General features: G+C 38.3%; 1 protein-coding gene across 1 annotated transcript in view; it reads right to left on the bottom strand.

Annotated features, from left to right (window-relative positions):
- Positions 1–5,481: 5,481 nt before the first annotated feature.
- The window catches only part of FAM120B (family with sequence similarity 120 member B), a 47,041-nt gene continuing 34,619 nt past the window's right edge, over positions 5,482–17,903 (bottom strand). The window contains exons 6-9 of the mRNA XM_058802093.1: positions 15,392–15,598; positions 11,429–11,522; positions 10,036–10,161; positions 5,482–6,642 (exon numbers count right to left, since the gene is read on the bottom strand). Coding sequence (XP_058658076.1) covers positions 6,590–6,642; positions 10,036–10,161; positions 11,429–11,522; positions 15,392–15,598 — 480 coding nt within the window. The 3' untranslated portion in view covers positions 5,482–6,589. The remainder of the gene's footprint in view (positions 6,643–10,035; positions 10,162–11,428; positions 11,523–15,391; positions 15,599–17,903) is intronic.

Genomic DNA, 17,903 nt, shown 5'->3' with positions numbered 1-17,903 from the left:
CTGGAATTTTCAGGAGAGACAAGAGTAGTGTCCTTTGACTTCTGTGGACACACAGCCGCAAACGTGGCAGACGCTGGTGGGTCTTGCCTTTAGCTGCAACCTCTGAAGCTGCAAAGTGTGACCACGGGCAGGACCTGCAGTGGATGTGCTGCACTCACAAGTGAAATCTTGTTCAGGCATAGAAATGAAACCAGGGCATGGTCAATCCATAAAATACAGAAGAGTCTTTACTGAGAGCACATCTTAGAGCACATCCTGGAAAAGCAGGGTGAATGGTGCAGCTTCTTCTCTTGATGTCCCCACCAAAGTGAGGGCTCCAGTGACAGGTTAGAGAGTCACAAATAGAGAGATCCCAGCAAAACTTGCTCTGAAGCAGCATCAACAGAGCAGTTCTAACAGGGCTCATGCAATGTTAGGGCACATTTGTGCAGGGACTGGCAGTGTCTTACAAATAATTGCAGGTGCCTGATCTTAATGCTAGCAACTGCTTCTTTTTGTCTGTTCTGTAGCCAGGACTTGTGAGTGAGAGAGAGATTGAATGCTTTGTAATGAAGGTATATTGTAACATTTCTCTCCAGGTGGCACTTTGTTAACAACAATTAGATCCTGATTCATCTTTGAAGGGCTAATTCTTATGTGGTTTGCAAGGGTCCTACAAGGAGCAAGTGTTGAGTGGGGGCACTTTAAAAGTATTAGTGAGGGGGGCAAAAAAAAGAATAGTGCCATAAGAAATTTGCAATACAATGCCCAAGCCTCCTTTGCACCCCACAGTAATTTGTTCTTATTCCTGTTATTATCCCCTCGGGCACTAATGGTCACTTTATTAATTAGTTGAAAATTGTATTCTAGGTCAAATGGCAGCTTTTTTCCCTCCCATTGTTGCAAATTGCTAGTGGTATGGCCCAGTAAATGGCAGTGTGACTGCAAAATGGGAAAGATCCTTTGCTTTTCAAGATAAAGCCTATGGACCAGCTGCACTTTCCATGACATTTCTAAGCAGAGCATTTCCCCGGGCCTGCTTTTAAGCAGTTAGGAATTAAACAGAACTCACTGTCATTGTTAAGATTTCTAATCATAGGCTGTTACTGTATTTGCTCTCACTCTCCTCACCCTGCCCCCCATTTTAATTCCAGCCGAGCCTGTTCTCTAAGGTGCATCTCTGCAGTGCTTAGCCCCATTTTCCAGCAAAGTGGGCAGTGTGTTTAGGTGCCTTCATTTCTGGTGCTCTGATGGAAATACTTTAGAGACATCTGCTTTTGCAGAAGAGGACAGATGCTTAGCTTATTTCTGAGAAATAAGGCCATGTCTGTGGCCTCTGAAGTTAGAGACATGAAAATTACAAATCACTCTTGAAAATGTTTGCTGGCTACTGAATGTAGAAATAGAGCAAACCACAGTCTCAGAAAATGAAATGGAAATTACAGATTTTGTGAAAGTTTTTCGTAAAGAAAACTCCTACTGGGGACAATAGATGTTTAGCCTTTAAACCAGAGGATCAGCCCACCAGAAGTGAACATCAAAGCAGTCTATTTTCCATTAACTACTTTCTGCAGCCTACTGTGCTGGATGCAATCTGTCATGCCAGTTTGTAGTCCAGCAGTCAGGGAAACTACCAGAAGTCAGAAGGCCTGGGCTAATTTCCCAGCACTGTCAGCCTAACACATCTAAAAGGATGCAGTTCATGTGAAGTAAGTTGCACAAGGTGCCTGAGACAAAGCACAGCCTTTAATTTTTAGTTTTCCAAAAACCCTGGCCTCATATCTGATTAATTTTCTTTCGTAAAATTACTTTTAAACTTCTGTTCTGGTAGTCCCAACTTAAAACCCACAGAATTCAGAGGAAAAAAAAAGAAAATACCCTCCCTCTGGGCCTTCAGGGATTTTACTGAAGTCGTATAAAAAGCAAGAAAACTTTTTGCAAGGGAGGAAAATGCTACTGAGTCTCTTACAGAAACTTCACACATGCTGCCCTCACCTACCTAAAAGCACAACTGTTTTGAAACTATTTCCTCTCTAAGGATAGATCATTTCCAGCACACAGAGAGGCATCTTATCCTCCAGCAGGCTGAGCACTCTTCCTCTCAAAGCCTCAATGCTGGAGCTGGCACCAGCTGTAGCCCCTAGTGAGCAATACACAGGGCAGCCAAAAACCCCCTGAAACTGCACTCCTAGATCATAGGGACAGAAAAAAAAGCTTTATTTCTCCTTTTTCTTTTTGCCCTCTCCTCTCCACCCTCCCTTCCTATTTTCTAGCACCATAAACGATCTGCCTTGCTAAGCTGGACTCTTTCTACAGGCAGATGGGGGTGTTCATGAGGGAGAGGGATGGTGGAGTGATTAAGCAATAACACCTTAGTGTAAACAAATGCACAGTGACAAATTTGGGATTTCTTTCCTGCTTCCAACAAGGAAGTGTTAAGACATGCAAACTGGCTCTTGTTAGCACTTAATATTTTTTCTTTGATGCTACTTTTTAACTTGCTTGGAGCAAAAGTTTCTTACAGCACTATTTGTTGCCAAGAATTAATATAGTAACCAGCAATGCAAATAAGTAAAACAATTCCCTCCTCAAACAAAAAAAGAAGGCTGAATTTGCAGGTTAGTATTTCTTTTGTTCAAAAACTTCAGGAAATCATTAAAATCTAATCTTCATTTAAAGCATAAACCACAATCAATGCCTAGATTTGCACTGGTGTCACACAGTTACAAGATGAGGCGAGATAGGCAGGCACTCAATAAAAACCACAAACAAATCTGCATTAAGTGTATTCCAAACCAGTATATTGCTCAAGGTTTCTGATTTGTTTTTAAAGCCTAGAAGTCTTGGTCTAGATGCACTGACCAACTTCTAAATGCTCTGTGCTACTGTACATCAACTGTATAGCTGCTCTCCCTCTTCTGTCTGGAAATGCAATTTTGTAGTGGATTTGTTTGAAACTCTCCTGTTTGCTCCTTTGTGAAATCCCTTCTCTGCATAGGGAAGGTGGAGCAGAAACTAAATCACACCTACAAAATGAAGGCTTTGTTAAAGAGAGGAGTATTGCAAGTTGCTCAAGGACTTGGGGGCAGCCTTATCACCCTATTTAAATGTGGTGATCTTTCCTATGTGTATTATGTAACAAGAGGTTCAGCACCCTGCCTCAGACCTCCACAAATGTCACTGGAATGGAAAACCCTCCAGCAGAATATAGATCAGAAGGACTGAAGGACCTGATGGGTAATTAAAGTAGGGGACAAAGATGATTATCAAAAGGCAGCTCATTATACACTTACATCCCTTGTAGATGAGCTGCATCTTGATCACAAGTGAAAATTAAAGTGTTATCAGGAAGTAGATACAGAGCCTGCTGGTTTTCTGCTATTAACAAACAACCTCTTGCCTAAAATAAAGCTGAATGTCACAAAGGTAACTTCTGAATGGTTACCTTGACCTACCTTTTTCAAATGCCATAAATACCATGCAAGTTTCTCATCACTTTTCTAAAAACTGTGATTGCTTTCACTGATTAATGAGTTTTTAAGCCACTTAAAACATCATAAGGAAACACATCTGATATCAGAACATCTCTTACAGTACAGTTTTGCTCTTTAATATGAGTCCAAAACCCAGCTGCAGACTTGGCTACCTAATTTTTGAGACAGGGTGCACTATCTTCTATTAAAAAGCCTGCAGCTTTATTTCCAGGATTGGTTTCTGTGCCTAATATTTCTTGTGTCTTCTGACATGAAAAAGAGAAGCTTAATACATTTGAAATATCAATTTATTAATATTAAAAAATCATGCCTAGATTAACTATATTAGCAGTTAATATATCCCTGTTTATCTATGGGACCACTACTAATAAAAGGTCATTTGCTAAGTGATCTAATATGTACCGGGAAAATAAGAATCAATGCAAAGACACATACTCAAAAAGATTCAAAATACTGCAAAACCTCAAAATACTAAATTGATGGGTTGTGTGCACCCATACCTTGCATTCTGTCTTGTCCTTGCTGCCCTAGCCTGTGTAATTTTCAGGTTTGTGCTTGAATCTGATCACCAAATCAAGTCCTTCATCTCCAAAGGAATGGTAAACAGTCATCACAAATGTCATCACTGAGGAGAAGGGAGTCTTTTGGTGATGCTTATTGGCAAGATACATTTTGATACTGAGCATGAACACCTACACTGAGGAGCTGCTAGGCCATCAGTGTGTACCCACGAGGGCAGCCTCACCAGACTCAGAATCTCACGGCATTCCTGTGCTCCCAAGCACCCTGTGCCTTTATGGCACAAACATACCAAGGCTTCTGCATATTTACTGGGCTCACCATGCTTCCACAGAACCCAAAGTTACCCTCTAAGAGAAAGAGGCTCGGCACCACAGAGGACTGTCCCATCAAACTTCCAAGTGAAGGAGCTTGGAAGCTATACTAGTCTGCCTGCCAGTTCAGCTGCCAGTGGGGAGTCAGTGTTTAAATGTGAACATGTACACTTTTGATTTTCCTCCCCAGCATTTAAATAAAGATGACCTTTGCAATATAATACTACATGTTGGAGTATCCTTATACTTTTGCTCAGCATGGCACAAAAAGATGTGTAGAGCTCCATCTCAGCACAGCACTTGCTAAGATAGCAGAGCAATTAAAACTGTTGTCTCCTGTTTTATAAAAGAGGCACAAACTATAAGTTTTGATAATTGCAGTGCCATGGCATCATAAGATTAACTCATTGTTTCAGGGTTTTTTTCACTCCAGATTCAGATTCCCAGTGTGATGGTGTCACAAATGAGCAAAGCAATTTGAGAGGAAGGACACATGAAGAGGAAAGCTGATAGATGTGCTCCTGTCAGTCACTCTCTCACAATGACCATGCCACAATTTCTGCTGAGTCACTCTTGACTAGTTTATTGATGCTATGGAATGTTCTCTGGATCCCCTTCCAGAAGGAGAACACATAAAGCTATTAAATCAATTCACAATTTCAGTGAATATTTGATGAAAGGCAGCTACCCAGTGCACGGGCTAGAGAAGACTAAGCAGTACAGCAGAACAGCTTTCGTTACTTCACTTCTTTGAAGTGTTCCTTCACTTCAAATCCATGTCTGTTTGTCCTCTGTAACCGTTCGAAACAACCCTGTGGTCCACATATCAAGGAAACCCTATTAAACTGGAACTTTTAGTTCCAGTTTATGGTTATGATATGATTTCTTTCTAGAGTCCATACACTTTGTGATATTCTGAACAATTCAAAGTTCAGTGAGACAGGAAAGCATCACCTCTGTGTTTCAGCTTCATGCTTCTGCTTTCCCTCTGCTATTCCTGGTGGGAAACAAATTTTCTGGCTTGGAAATAATAATAATAATAAGCAGCTTCTCCTTGTGGTCTAACATTAGGAAGAAAAACAACCTCACAGAGATGCTATCAATTCTTCAGTAATCAGGGTAATTATTACCAACAATTCATACCACAGCTAGCACAGCAAAACTCCCACTCTGACTGTATTTAACTTTGTTTATTGAGGATAACAGACATCTTTTCTCATATCAAAGCCTGAAGAGGGAATTACCAACAAATTCTGGCACACAATCACATTCTTTTAAAATACACTGTTATACATCATGAGATCCCTGAAACCAGAGAAGTCTCCATAAAATTCAGACCACATTATTTCAAAAGGTTTGTAGGGGAGGGATAAAAATGATAGTAAAAAAAATGATAGTACAATTACAGTCAGTGGAAAATCAATTGAAAAAGAAAGCAGAAATACCCCTATGATGACAGTGCATTTCCTGAAACACAAATCAAGACACCGTGTTGGGTGAAATGGTGTCGGCTCATACTTTACATAAAACTAGAAATCCTTATTTCTTTTTTTGTTGGATTGCTCCTATATACAGAGTATGAAAAATATATTTATTAACTATAGAAGTAGAGCATGATAGATTCCTTCCTCAGTTGAAAAAATTACAAAAAGTTCCTTAACTAAAAGTATCAAATGTAAAAGCAATTTTTTTCCTTTGTAAAAAAGTGTTACATTTTACAAGAAAGTCACATTGTTTCACTGGCAGATGATGCTTACAGCAGTGATGTCATGTTTCAAACTTTTCAGGGTTTCAGAAACAATGGTATAACCCTTAAAACACAGATATAATCCACAATCAAGACATAAAGCACAATACAGCATAGACATCACACATTATTCATGGTGAGGAAAGTATTGTAATATAAACAACTATTACAAAAATATGCAAAAATTATAGTTTAAGTCTTAAATTTGCACTCAGGAATATCTCACAACGTTATAAAAAACAATTCAGACTTTCTCTTGTCAAATGGACAAAACAATGTAGCTATACTGGCATGCTATTGTGCCTCAGGTAGCTGTAACTTAAGTTTTGGTGATTCTGGTCTCATAACAAGCTTAGACCTTACATGATAAATGATTAACAAGCTGAACAGCCTCAGCTTTGTGTGATTTTCTCCACAGTCACACTGTCCAGTTACTCTGCACAGTTCACAAAAACAGGTGAAAGCCTGAATAAACAAAAATGATCCCAGTGGCAATTATTCCATCATCCCATTTGCCACTTGTAGACATGAATTCTTTACTGAGGAGGATTGTGATACCTCCTCCCATGTGGATGTCCTGATCCTCTACCTGGAGAGAGTAAGAGAGGAATTAAATCATTCAGTGAACATTAAAGCAAAAAACAAGAGTTTATTAAGATAGCATGCAAGAAAAGCTATAATTATACATATCTTAAAAAAATACATGTCCCTGTCCAATTGGTGTGTAATTATGTATGTATGTATGCATGTATTCTGAGATCCTGGAGGATAAAGTGCATGGTGGCTCTTTTTAAACTCTTGGGTGACTGTAACTTTTAAGCCTAGTCCAGTTAATGGGTTGGGATAGTGAATCTCATCTGTGACTGGTAGATCTGACTGCAAGAATTCAGGTAAGGATAATACGCTGTTTAGAAGCAGACATAAGCTATATTTACAAATATTTTCATACTGGTTTAAGTGTGCCTGTGCACCATACTGCTTTAGTTAGAGAGCTCTATTAGCAAAGCAGCACCCACAATGTAAATTAAATCTTTTCTCAGCACTGAAGTTCCACCAGGTCCCATCTGCATTACAGTTCTACCAAAATCCTATTAATGAGAAGCATGCTTGAAAGCAACACCAGTGTGGAAGACTTGACTCAGTATCTTGCAAATGAGAGGCTGCTTGTATTATCAGCAGTTATGTGTTTTACAGTGTGCTAAGACTGAAGTGAATGTACCCTTTTGATGCACCTACATTCTGTGAAGAAATGCATAATTAACAGTGGTTTCCATAGTTCTTAATGCTCAGTTTATTTTTAGGTTCTTATAGATTGAGTTAATATTGTGATGTAAAAACCAATGTATTAGCGGTCTTAACTTGTAATTAATGAAGTTTGTCTACCAATAGGGTATATGGGCTGTGGTGTGGTGTTGCAGCCACAAACCTAAAATCCACAAATTATCAAACAAGAACTATTAAGGGAAAATCTACCTTCCTGAGGCTTAGATGTCCTGCTCTGAGTAACACAGATGTGCTTTTGTAACACACAGCCAAGAAATTTACGGAGAGAAGTTAAATGAATACAATCAAACAAACCACTCCCACCCCCCCACCCCAACCTTCCCAAAATGCAGAAAAAGCCACAGCTGAATTCTCTGCACTCAAAATACAGCACAGCAGCTGGGTACAGCAGCTACCACTGGCCATGTAACGAAGGATGCCTGAGTCCAGTTCTTGTTTTGCCTGAGGGCATTCCAGCCATCCTCCCAGAGAAATGCCACTGCTTCTCAGGTTGATGCTGTCTTGGTGGAGGCACTCTTTCCTCCACTGCTGAAGCTGAGACATTGTCACAGAATTCTTAAACATTAACTGATAAGAGAGAGCAAAGGCTGCCTAATCATTATATACACTCCTGATACAGAAGATATGGGTCCCATGGTTACTGTTCCATTACTTTTTACTGTATTTAATCCAATGATTTATGTATTATATGCAACAGTGGGAGCCATAACAGTGTGCCATGGAAAGGTACATAGAGGATGGGATAGACAGATATCAGTATTATTACCAGGGAGTTTTATCACATAAGCTACCATGAACAGAAAATGGCTGTTCTTTTTCTCTCTCTCTTTGCTGGAGACACACATATAACAGACAACAGCTGACACACATATAACAGACAACAATAGAGAAGTAACCTGAATACCTGTGCTAATATTAGCAAACTTAATAGAAGAATTTTGCCAAAATGAGTCATGTTGGCAGATCACTTTAAAAGGAGCTCTAAAACATTGAAGGGCTCTTTTATAAGGACAGATGTCTTTTTCCAATAAACCTGTTTCACTTATAACACAGGCAATTTAACTGCAGTTATGGGATCATGTTTTAAGAGTGTCCTAAGGGTAAGAAATAGGGATAGTGTAGAAGAAGCCAAGATGTTTAAATAATGCTACTGAAAGACATTTATAACACAGCAGCACAGTTACTGTGGAACATACTTTGTGGAATACACCTAGCCATAAAATCTCTGGAGCTGGTCAGAGATTATCTGACTCCTGAATATCAGGTTTCTTCAGATGGTCAAGAACTGGTAACAATGACCAGTTTGTGTTTTGCATATGGTCAGCATACATACTCTATATTTTAGCTTTATATTTTACACAGAGGATCACATAATATTATTTATGAATCAAATGATATTATCTTACTCTGAAGCATTCAACAGTGGCAGCTGAAACACATTTAAGACTTCACTGTATCTATTTTTTATTTATCTTTACTAATCACATCAGTGATCTTATTTGAAAACCTCGCCTGGAAATATAAAAGAAATTCAGGTTCTGCAGACTTAATAAAATAATTGATGGTTTTTAGACACCTCTCTTCCTTATTTTCTTTAATCTACATGTATGTGCTTCAACTCACAGTAACGAGGAAGTAAAACTGAATTAACTCAGTTCAACAGTGTTATCCACTGTGGTGTTTCACTGAAATGTCTGCTCTTTTCAAGCAGTGAGACTGGTGAATGATTTAAGATTAATGCCAAGGCAAGACAAAACTTGCATTTGTATCACTTAGGCAGTGACCTGGAAGCAGGGACCCTGATCTAGAAAACCACTTAAGAATGTGTTTAACTTTATTCATATGCTTGAGGGTTTTGTTGAAGTATGAACCAAGATCTGCAGCTAAAGACTTCAGACACATTTCTGTGCAGCTGTGCCAATTTGTTTTAGAACTGTTACAATTTTCAACACAGTTCAGCTGAGACCAAGCATGAAAATTACAAATACCACATGAAAGCTTATTTCCCAGAACACTGTGAGTAGAAGATGACTGCAGATTACAGTGCTACACTCCATCTCACCCTGCAGAGTCGGTTTTTGCAAGGGGCAATACAAAACAGTGTAACTGATGGTGATGCCTTGTGAAAGCTGACCTAGAACAGAGGCTAGACAGAGTTAAAGAATGATGTAGGTATTTATTAAAAGGCCTCAATGGATACACCTTGGGCAGTACAAGAGCCCAGCCAGGGCTACACCCAAGATGAACCCAAAATGGTCACAAAAATGGATGACCGGTCATGAGGTCTCACATTTTTGTAAGTTTTGGTCCATTAGCATATTGGAGTTAATTGTCCAATTACAGCTTTAGGTTATGAAGTCCCATCCTTCTTGTTTTCTCTCTTCTGTCCACATTGTTTATGCTTTGGGCCCGAGACTAGTATGGATTGTCCTTGGTCCCTAGCTGGAAAAGGACTCGTTCTGTCTACCTACTCTGTGAAGAGAGCTTACCAAGCCTTAAGATGAAACTCAGAACTGCACACTAAAGCAGCACAGAATCTGAAAAATATAAAAGCTAAAACTTAAAGCATCAATGCAAGTTTTGTTGCTGACTGCTGGAGGGTTACTGCACACATAAACATGAACCGCAGGCAGACACAGAGCTGTTATACTGGTGGTAGGGACAATTCCAAACCCACAAACATGCACCCATTTTTTACCTTGCGATTGCAGATGTCTTTGTGTGAACTCCCTCATCTGGTTGTGATATGGAGAAACAACATGACTTCTGTGTGGCTGTTGGAGCCTGGGATTAAAATCTCTTTGTTCTTCTTTGGAAAAACCGTGTGCACTGAGCAACTCTGACAATATGTAAGATTAAATGGAGAAAAAGAGGGACAGTGTATTCTTTTTCAGGAAACAGTATTTCTTAGTTCTGTGCCAAAATACTCAAGCACAATTACGATCTTTCCAAGCTAAAGTCAGCCTAACAAACATGGTTCTTGTCCTCATTTCCATCTATGCACATCCTGATTACAAGCTGTTAACAAGTGTATTTAGAAACCAGATCAAAATTTTATGACACAGATTTGGAGACTGCAGTCATTAAAACAAACAGAAATCCCTCTCCAAATTGGAATCACAAATCATAATTAAAATGGTTAAATATAGCTCTCAAGGAAAAGCAGATGCTACCAAGGTCTGGTATTATAAATCACCAACAGATATCCTCAATTTTGAGTGTCCAGCATGAGCTTGCTGTGGAGCCACATCACAAGTATTGCTGCCACATAATGCAAAGTATTGAACTAGCAGAAAATAATTCTGTCTGTTGTAATTCACTCAAGGAATTCTGAAGGGGTAATTGTTATCCTCACAGACATTATAACTGATCAGGTATTAGGCAGGTAATAAATATAATATGAGCATAAACACTGAGATTCAGTGTAAATTATTTCAAAGTCTTGAAGCCTCAACATTCAGGCTGATATGTGATTGATTTTAAAAACCTTTTGGATGTTTTTTACCCCAAAAGTCAGGCAGCTCAGGTAGGGAAAACAAATTTGCAAACTGAGTTCTTTAGCAAACTGTGCTGTAAAGCTGGGTGAAATAGCAAGAACTTAAGCAAGAAAGCAAAGTTTTTCAAATTGCCCAAAAGTTCTCTTCTATTTTGAAATATGTCAGCGAATGCAATAAGAAGTATTTAATCTTCAATGCCTCATTCTGACCTTCAGTTATCAATGTTAAATAGCTCCCCTGAGGGATTGAAAGAAAAAGCTGGACCATTTAATTTCTCCTATAAAAATATCTTTAGTCACTGAATAAATAGTGATGTTTCTGTCAATTGATGATACTTATTGCATATATCTCACTAGCTATGTACCTACATGGTAATATTATTCTATATAAACTTGGGTAATCAAATTCACATAAATTGCTAAAAAGAGTAAATATTTTCTTAGATCTTTTCATTGCTTCTTGGAGAAAGAACTTCAAATTTACTTAGCTTGAGGGCCTGCCTATGTAATTGCTGCTGCTGTAGAAGGATAATTTATCTCATTTATATATTAACTTGATTGAGAAAATTCACACAATGCTAACCTTCTAATTCATTCCCTCTTGGTCTGCTCTGTATTGTTCTGTTCTTTGCCATGCAAATCTTGCAAATGAGAGATTTCAGATTCTGGAAGGGTGTGTACAAAGACTCCTGCAGAAAACACAGTTAAAAATCAATGACTCTTCTGCTCTTCTTTCTTCAGGTGTAGCACAAATTAAACACATTAACAACAACTATAAGACTTGTCTTAGCCACACTTGTGCATGCATGAAGCTGGTAGATCTGGTTCACACTTTAACAGGAAATAAAGTTTGAACATTTAATATTAAATGTGGATACCTGGAGGAGTGAGTAGGGGTGCAGAAAAAATGCTTTCCCCTTTCTCAGTGAAGTAGCTTTTCCTTCTCTGCTCACATCTGCAAATCCTTTGCTGTCCTGTCCTATTCTATGACCTTGCACCTGTAGATACCCTTAACTAGACTTCCATCTGCAATAGCTCAGGTAGAGATGGTTAAAGCTTCCAGATAAGGACTGATGAACTCATGGGAAACACACCAGTTACAATCTGTCTCTTAATCTCATACATTACAAACACAACTTACCCAACAGTAATACATCTGCCCCAATTCCTGGCTGATAAAATATAACTCAGTCTAAAAAGAAATGGGGGAATTAAATTCAAATGTTTACCTTGTGGTGTGATAAAAAAATCTACTGTCAAAAGGACAAGCTGAAGCTATATAAGGGTGCAATATTGAGAGATGTGATACATCCTTGACTTTCTCTCTGATTTCTGTGAGCTTTGAAAAAGTGACAGATCTTAGAATGTATTTTTTTTTTCTGATTGGTACCAGGCATGTGGGATTTACTATACATTGAAGAGGATTAGGAAAAGAGAGATTTTAGAATAATATCATAATTTGTTATTTTCATAAAACTGAACTGATTTTTACAGGATGACATTTCCCTTTGAAGATGACAGGATAAAGTAAAAAAATTTAATAGGTAGCAAGGCTGCAGTAACTAGAGAGGTTTCTTAAATTAAAGGTAGAGTCTGACTCCCTGAATGAACCCTGCTGAGAACTTCCCTAACTCCTCCAATACATTTCTTGAGTTAAAAAACATCTTCAGAGAGACATGACTAAAACCCACAGATTTTTTAAAAAATTTGTTTTACCATACAATCTGGGTCCAGCCTGTGAAGAACACAGAGAAAAACCTTTCATTTTATTCCTGGGAGAATAAACTCAGAATGTATGGAGATTGGATGAAAAGTGAGATCAGAAAAGAACAAAACATCAATTATGCCGACCCCATGATGTAATTTGGTTTTAATTTAAAAAAATTGACCATGAACATACTCATTAGTGAGAAGCACAATAAAAAGGCTAATAAAGTGATAATATCATTGCCTCACTTCTTTATGAGACTATTATAGCCAATTTTCTGTGTGGATAAACAAACTAATATGATTACAGTTTTGAAAAACAGAACTAGCATAATATGAGCTTAGCATAATTTTGTAAAAAAACAAGATGGCTCTATTTTTATTCTTATCACAAGCTGTCCATTTTTTTATCTTTAACAGCTGTTAGGCTACAAAGAGCTGAGCTACACAAAAACTTGCCCACAAAAATATCAACTGTATTTAGTGTACACATTTTCTTCTTTTGGTATAAGAACCAAAAGGAAGGTAGGAAGCAAACCCTAAGATGTTCAAAATTTTTGATACACATGTAAATATTTAAACAGGATTGTATTTCCACTGTAATTGTCAGAAACCTATTAACTGTATTTAAGCCTATCAGATTCAAAACAACACTGATTCTGAGATTGCCTCAAGTGCCTGAAGTAATGCAACTGTCCACATAATAGAGAAAGGACCCTAGGACTTAGGAGACAAGCACTTAACAACCAAAGGAATAACTTTTTCATATAATTTTTCTTTCCCATAACAAACATACCATTTAGAATAACTTCTTTTCTGCATACAGTACTGTCACTATCACCAGATTAGATTCGTGGTGCTCAAGGTTAGATTGTTAACAAACAAGTGCTGAAAGATCTTGGCTTCCAGCAGTACATTAAGCTCTGCCAGGAACTAAGTACCATTTTTATTTATTAAAGCTGAATTATAATAAGAGGAAAAACCAATCACATATACTTGTTCCCTTGCCAGTGTTCCCAAGCAAACTGGCATCTCCTGGCAATTCTCCCCAGAACAGATTCTTGCCTCAAACTGATAAGCTGAAAGCTATTTTATTAGTCTGGGTACATATCTCTGCCATATATGTACCATAAAATTGTACCTAAAAAGAAAAAGGTATTTAAATTACTCTGAAAGTTCACATAGCTAGAGTATTTTTCCTCACAACAGAACAGTTTATCTGGAGTTTGTTTAAAACAGAGCATCAGGCTTTAAAAAACTCTAACCTAGATATTTCAGTTGACCAAACATATTTCTAACTCAGTTCTAGGAAAGGAAGATATTTCTTCATCTTCATTATAAAACAGAATAAAATAGAACTCCAACACTAACACAAGATTTTAAAATGTTAGCTAAAACATACTACATGACACATTTAAAAATATCTGTATCAATTAATATAAAAGGTGTACAGATTTAAATTTTTATTGTCAAAGTTACCCACTAACCTGAATTCTACCCAAGAGGAAAACAAGTATCAATTTCATTTTGGATACTTTAACATTTTCCCATTTATTCTTTAAACCCTCTATTGTTTTGTAAAAGTCCTGCATGAAATTCCTGGGTGAACCATTAGACCAATCCAAAATCTACTGAAATCAACAGACCAATTAATAGGAACCACAGGATTTGGATAGAGGTTATGGTCCAAATCATATGATTGAACACATATGGAAAGGATTATTCTCCTCCTTCATGCTAAAAGCATGTTCATTCCACCCACTCACAAGAGCTGCACTCCTCACTCCAGACCAGCATGGTATGCAGCTGGACACAAAATCAAAAAAGATAACCAGTTATATAAAAATAACTGGCACTGACGCATAAGATTAAAATAAATCAAAACTGAAACATTTTTTCTCTGCAATTAATTTAACCTCAAGTGATACATTCAGTAGCAGGTAAAAGCATTTAAAAAATAATTAAATGGTACAGGCTTTTCAGACATATTGATTGAGAAAGACTCATTAATTGAAGGCCTTTAGAGCTACCTTCCCAGATGGGTACAGATCCACCCAAGCATCTCTCCACATATTCTGTGCTGGTGGGGCACAAGGCAGGTCTGGTTTGAGGCTTCCCCAGTGCATCAGCACAGTCCGGCACTGAGCCCAGCAGACCCCACCTGTGAGCCTGGCCATGGTGTCCCTGAGCAGGGCACAGTGCTCAGCAGCACCTCCCTGCCCAGACAGGTCTGAAATCACACTGCTCTTCTGGTAACACAGCTTGCAAATCTTGTAAAGCTCCAGATTTGTAAGATAAAGTGGGACTGAGAACCAAATAAGTACTTAGAGATACAGGAAGGTACTTGGTGAGACTCTAAACGAAATACCCATATTTACCTACTCTAAAAGAATGTACCTTCTTCTGATTTGAAGTTCCTCTTTGAATTTGCCAAACCTTCATCTCAAAATTTAGGTTCCTTAATGCCTTTAAAAATATCACTCTTAAATATTTGGTTTTTTAAAGGTGTTCTTAACATGTTGCTTAAAATCTCATAGGAGAAAGATCTCATTAATATCTCAGTACTAGAAAACTATCGTGGGCATTTTCATTTTTGAAATTGACAACTATTTTCCTTCTATTATTTTCTGAGTAGTGGGAACAAAATTAAAGGTAAAATTACAGCTTCCTTCATAAGCTCAGTATTTCTACTTTTTTAAAAATTATTTTTTGTGGAGAGAATGAAAAAGGAATAAGATAAGAAAATATAAAGAAAAGGGGGAAAGTGTAAACATGAATACAAAAACAATCAACAAAACAGACAGGTACATTTTTACAAAGAATGCAGAACTAAAAGAAAGTGATCACTTACATTGCCTTCCAAAAGTTCTTCCATAGAGCAACCTCGGTGTGCCTTCTGGTATTTTTCTTGAAAAAGTTTTCCATCAAACACTGCCCAAGGCATCAGATCATCCATCCTGAATGGAAAGCCACAGGCACTGTTGGCCATGAGCAGCGTGGTAAGGCCACGGATAAGGACAGCACCCAGGTGTACAGCCCTGGAGTCCACCTGTGCCAGCTGGGAACACACACACACACACACACACACACACACACAGAGGAAATATGAGCCACCTCATATAGTTTTTGTACCCCATATAAACACACAAGCAGCAGAGAAAATGGTCAGCTGTCCCAATGTTGTGACAATGATGGTCCTCGACTCCACAGCACAATTTGTCTGACGGTTCTGTATCTAGTTTTATTGAATAAAGTGGAAGAAGTGAAGTTCAACAAATACAGCATCTCATTCAAGTTTTTTAGACAAATACATTCAAAATGTAAATGGAAAGACAAAATAAATGCCCCCCCCAGTATTTTTCAAGCATTAGCAGCTCTGCAGGGAAAAAAGTTCTGTTAGTGGAATGCAAAACATGAACTGGGAGTACAAACTGATGTGTACAGTGATCCACTGACCTTCCAGAGTTTGCTTACCGCGGAAATGTTACAGTGTTTAGACATCATTTAAATTGCAGCATTTGACAGAACAAAGTTTATTTTGTATCCCAGCTTTTATTTTAAACACTCCAGAATTTCCTTTGACTGTAATCTGAAAGTCAAATTATTTCACTTCAACCTGGATGTCTCCAGAAGAAATACTGGAATCGTGTGACCTCATTTAGAAAATGCAAAACGAGAAGCTCAACAAGACAATTAAAACTCACAGCCAAGATAAACTCGATGTGTGAATTTAACATCCTGTTGTGGCAGAGGACAGCAAAATATAAAAACCTTGAATCCAGTATGGGGAAACTCTAACTTTAAGTATTGTTTAAACAGTACAAAGCTCTCAGTGGGCAATGCCTTTTCCAGTCTGTTCCACAGCAGTCTGTTAGGATCAGGAGAGATTCATAACAGTGTGGCCATCCATGCTGTAATCCCTGGTAGCTGGTGTACCCTTAGGGTATAAATTATACCAGAAATGGAATAGTATCCAAAACAGTCCGGAACAAAAAGGGCAAAAAGTGACTCAAATTGTCTTAGCACTAGCTCCTGCAGAGGTGTGAACTATTTGCTTGAAATGCAATGGAAAGGGTTGGCCATTATTACTACATCTTACACCTTGAAAGATCTCCAAAAGACTTAAAGGTATGAACATACAGCATCACTGCCTTATGTTTTAAAAAATGACAAGCAAAATCAGTGAAATGTAGTATTAATGAATCAGAATTTTTCCTTCCTAAGGCCCACATAACAAAATCAGGTAACCTTTGCCAGCAAAAAAGAGCTACAAAGCTTCATCCAAGAATGAAAATCATATATCATTTGGAGAATAGAGCCAGACCCTGGTGAAGGAATTAATTTTTCTGCACTATTATACAATGAGCTGAGTTCTGTTGCAAAATTTGACTAGGTGAAGCTGACCTCTGTGCTGGGGCTCTCCCCTGCCACAGACACGGGACAGTAGGGTTCTGTTAAGCTGACTTGAAGATACGAGGTGCATCTCCATGGGCTGCTTTCTGCAAAATGCAGAAGCAGAAGAGGACTCAGATATGAAGCTGCAGGCAGGAAGATGCCAGGCAGGGAGGTTCAGAGCCCTCTGGGAAGAACTTATTCTGTCTCTAGTGATTCCTGGAAAGGCATCAGGCTCACCACCAGGGCACTGACCCAAAATGACAGTCAGTAGCTGAAATTCATCCAGTGCAGACAACTGCTGACAACCACTGGCATCCAGACAAATGCAGACAACACAAGCTAATTTCACAGAACTGTAGGATGGTTTGAGTTGAAAGGGACCTTAAAGTTTATCTTTTTAGTTCATCTAATTTCAAGCTCCTGCCATGGGCAGGGACACCTCCCACTAGAATTAGAGCAATCATTTAGAAAATGAAAGATCCATATTTTTCTGATCATGACATTTCATATTAAAGTAAGGAATCACTCTCCTGCCCTCCCTTTAAAATAAATGTACTTTCAATAGGGGATAAGGCCATTGAGTTTCAGGAAGTTATTGCCTCCAGATGTCAGCTACCATTTTGCCAGCTGAGACTAGTAACTACATGCACACTCATAACTCTCTTGCTCTGGCAAGTAAAGCAGGGGTTTGCAAACTGTTTAACGATGCTGAAGGGTACTTGAAAGAGGAATGTGGTTTAAGTGAACCAGCATTTGTACTGAAGTAAACTGCTAGAGTGCACACAGTCACTTACCATGTTGCAGCTGAGATTCTCACATTGCATTTACCAGATTGTTTCTGATCACCAGATCAAACCTAAAGATCTGCTAAGGAAGTATGTCCACATCATTTACAACCCTAGTTGTGTTCTTTTCAGTTAAACTTGAGACATAGTGACCAAAAAGATAAAATAATGTTGCTGGTGAGA

This window comes from Ammospiza caudacuta, chromosome 3, assembly GCF_027887145.1.
Source record: "Ammospiza caudacuta isolate bAmmCau1 chromosome 3, bAmmCau1.pri, whole genome shotgun sequence".
NCBI classification, from domain to species: Eukaryota; Metazoa; Chordata; class Aves; order Passeriformes; family Passerellidae; genus Ammospiza; species Ammospiza caudacuta.
Note: the sequence above shows the minus strand (reverse complement) of the source record. Positions and strands in the feature narration are given on the sequence as shown.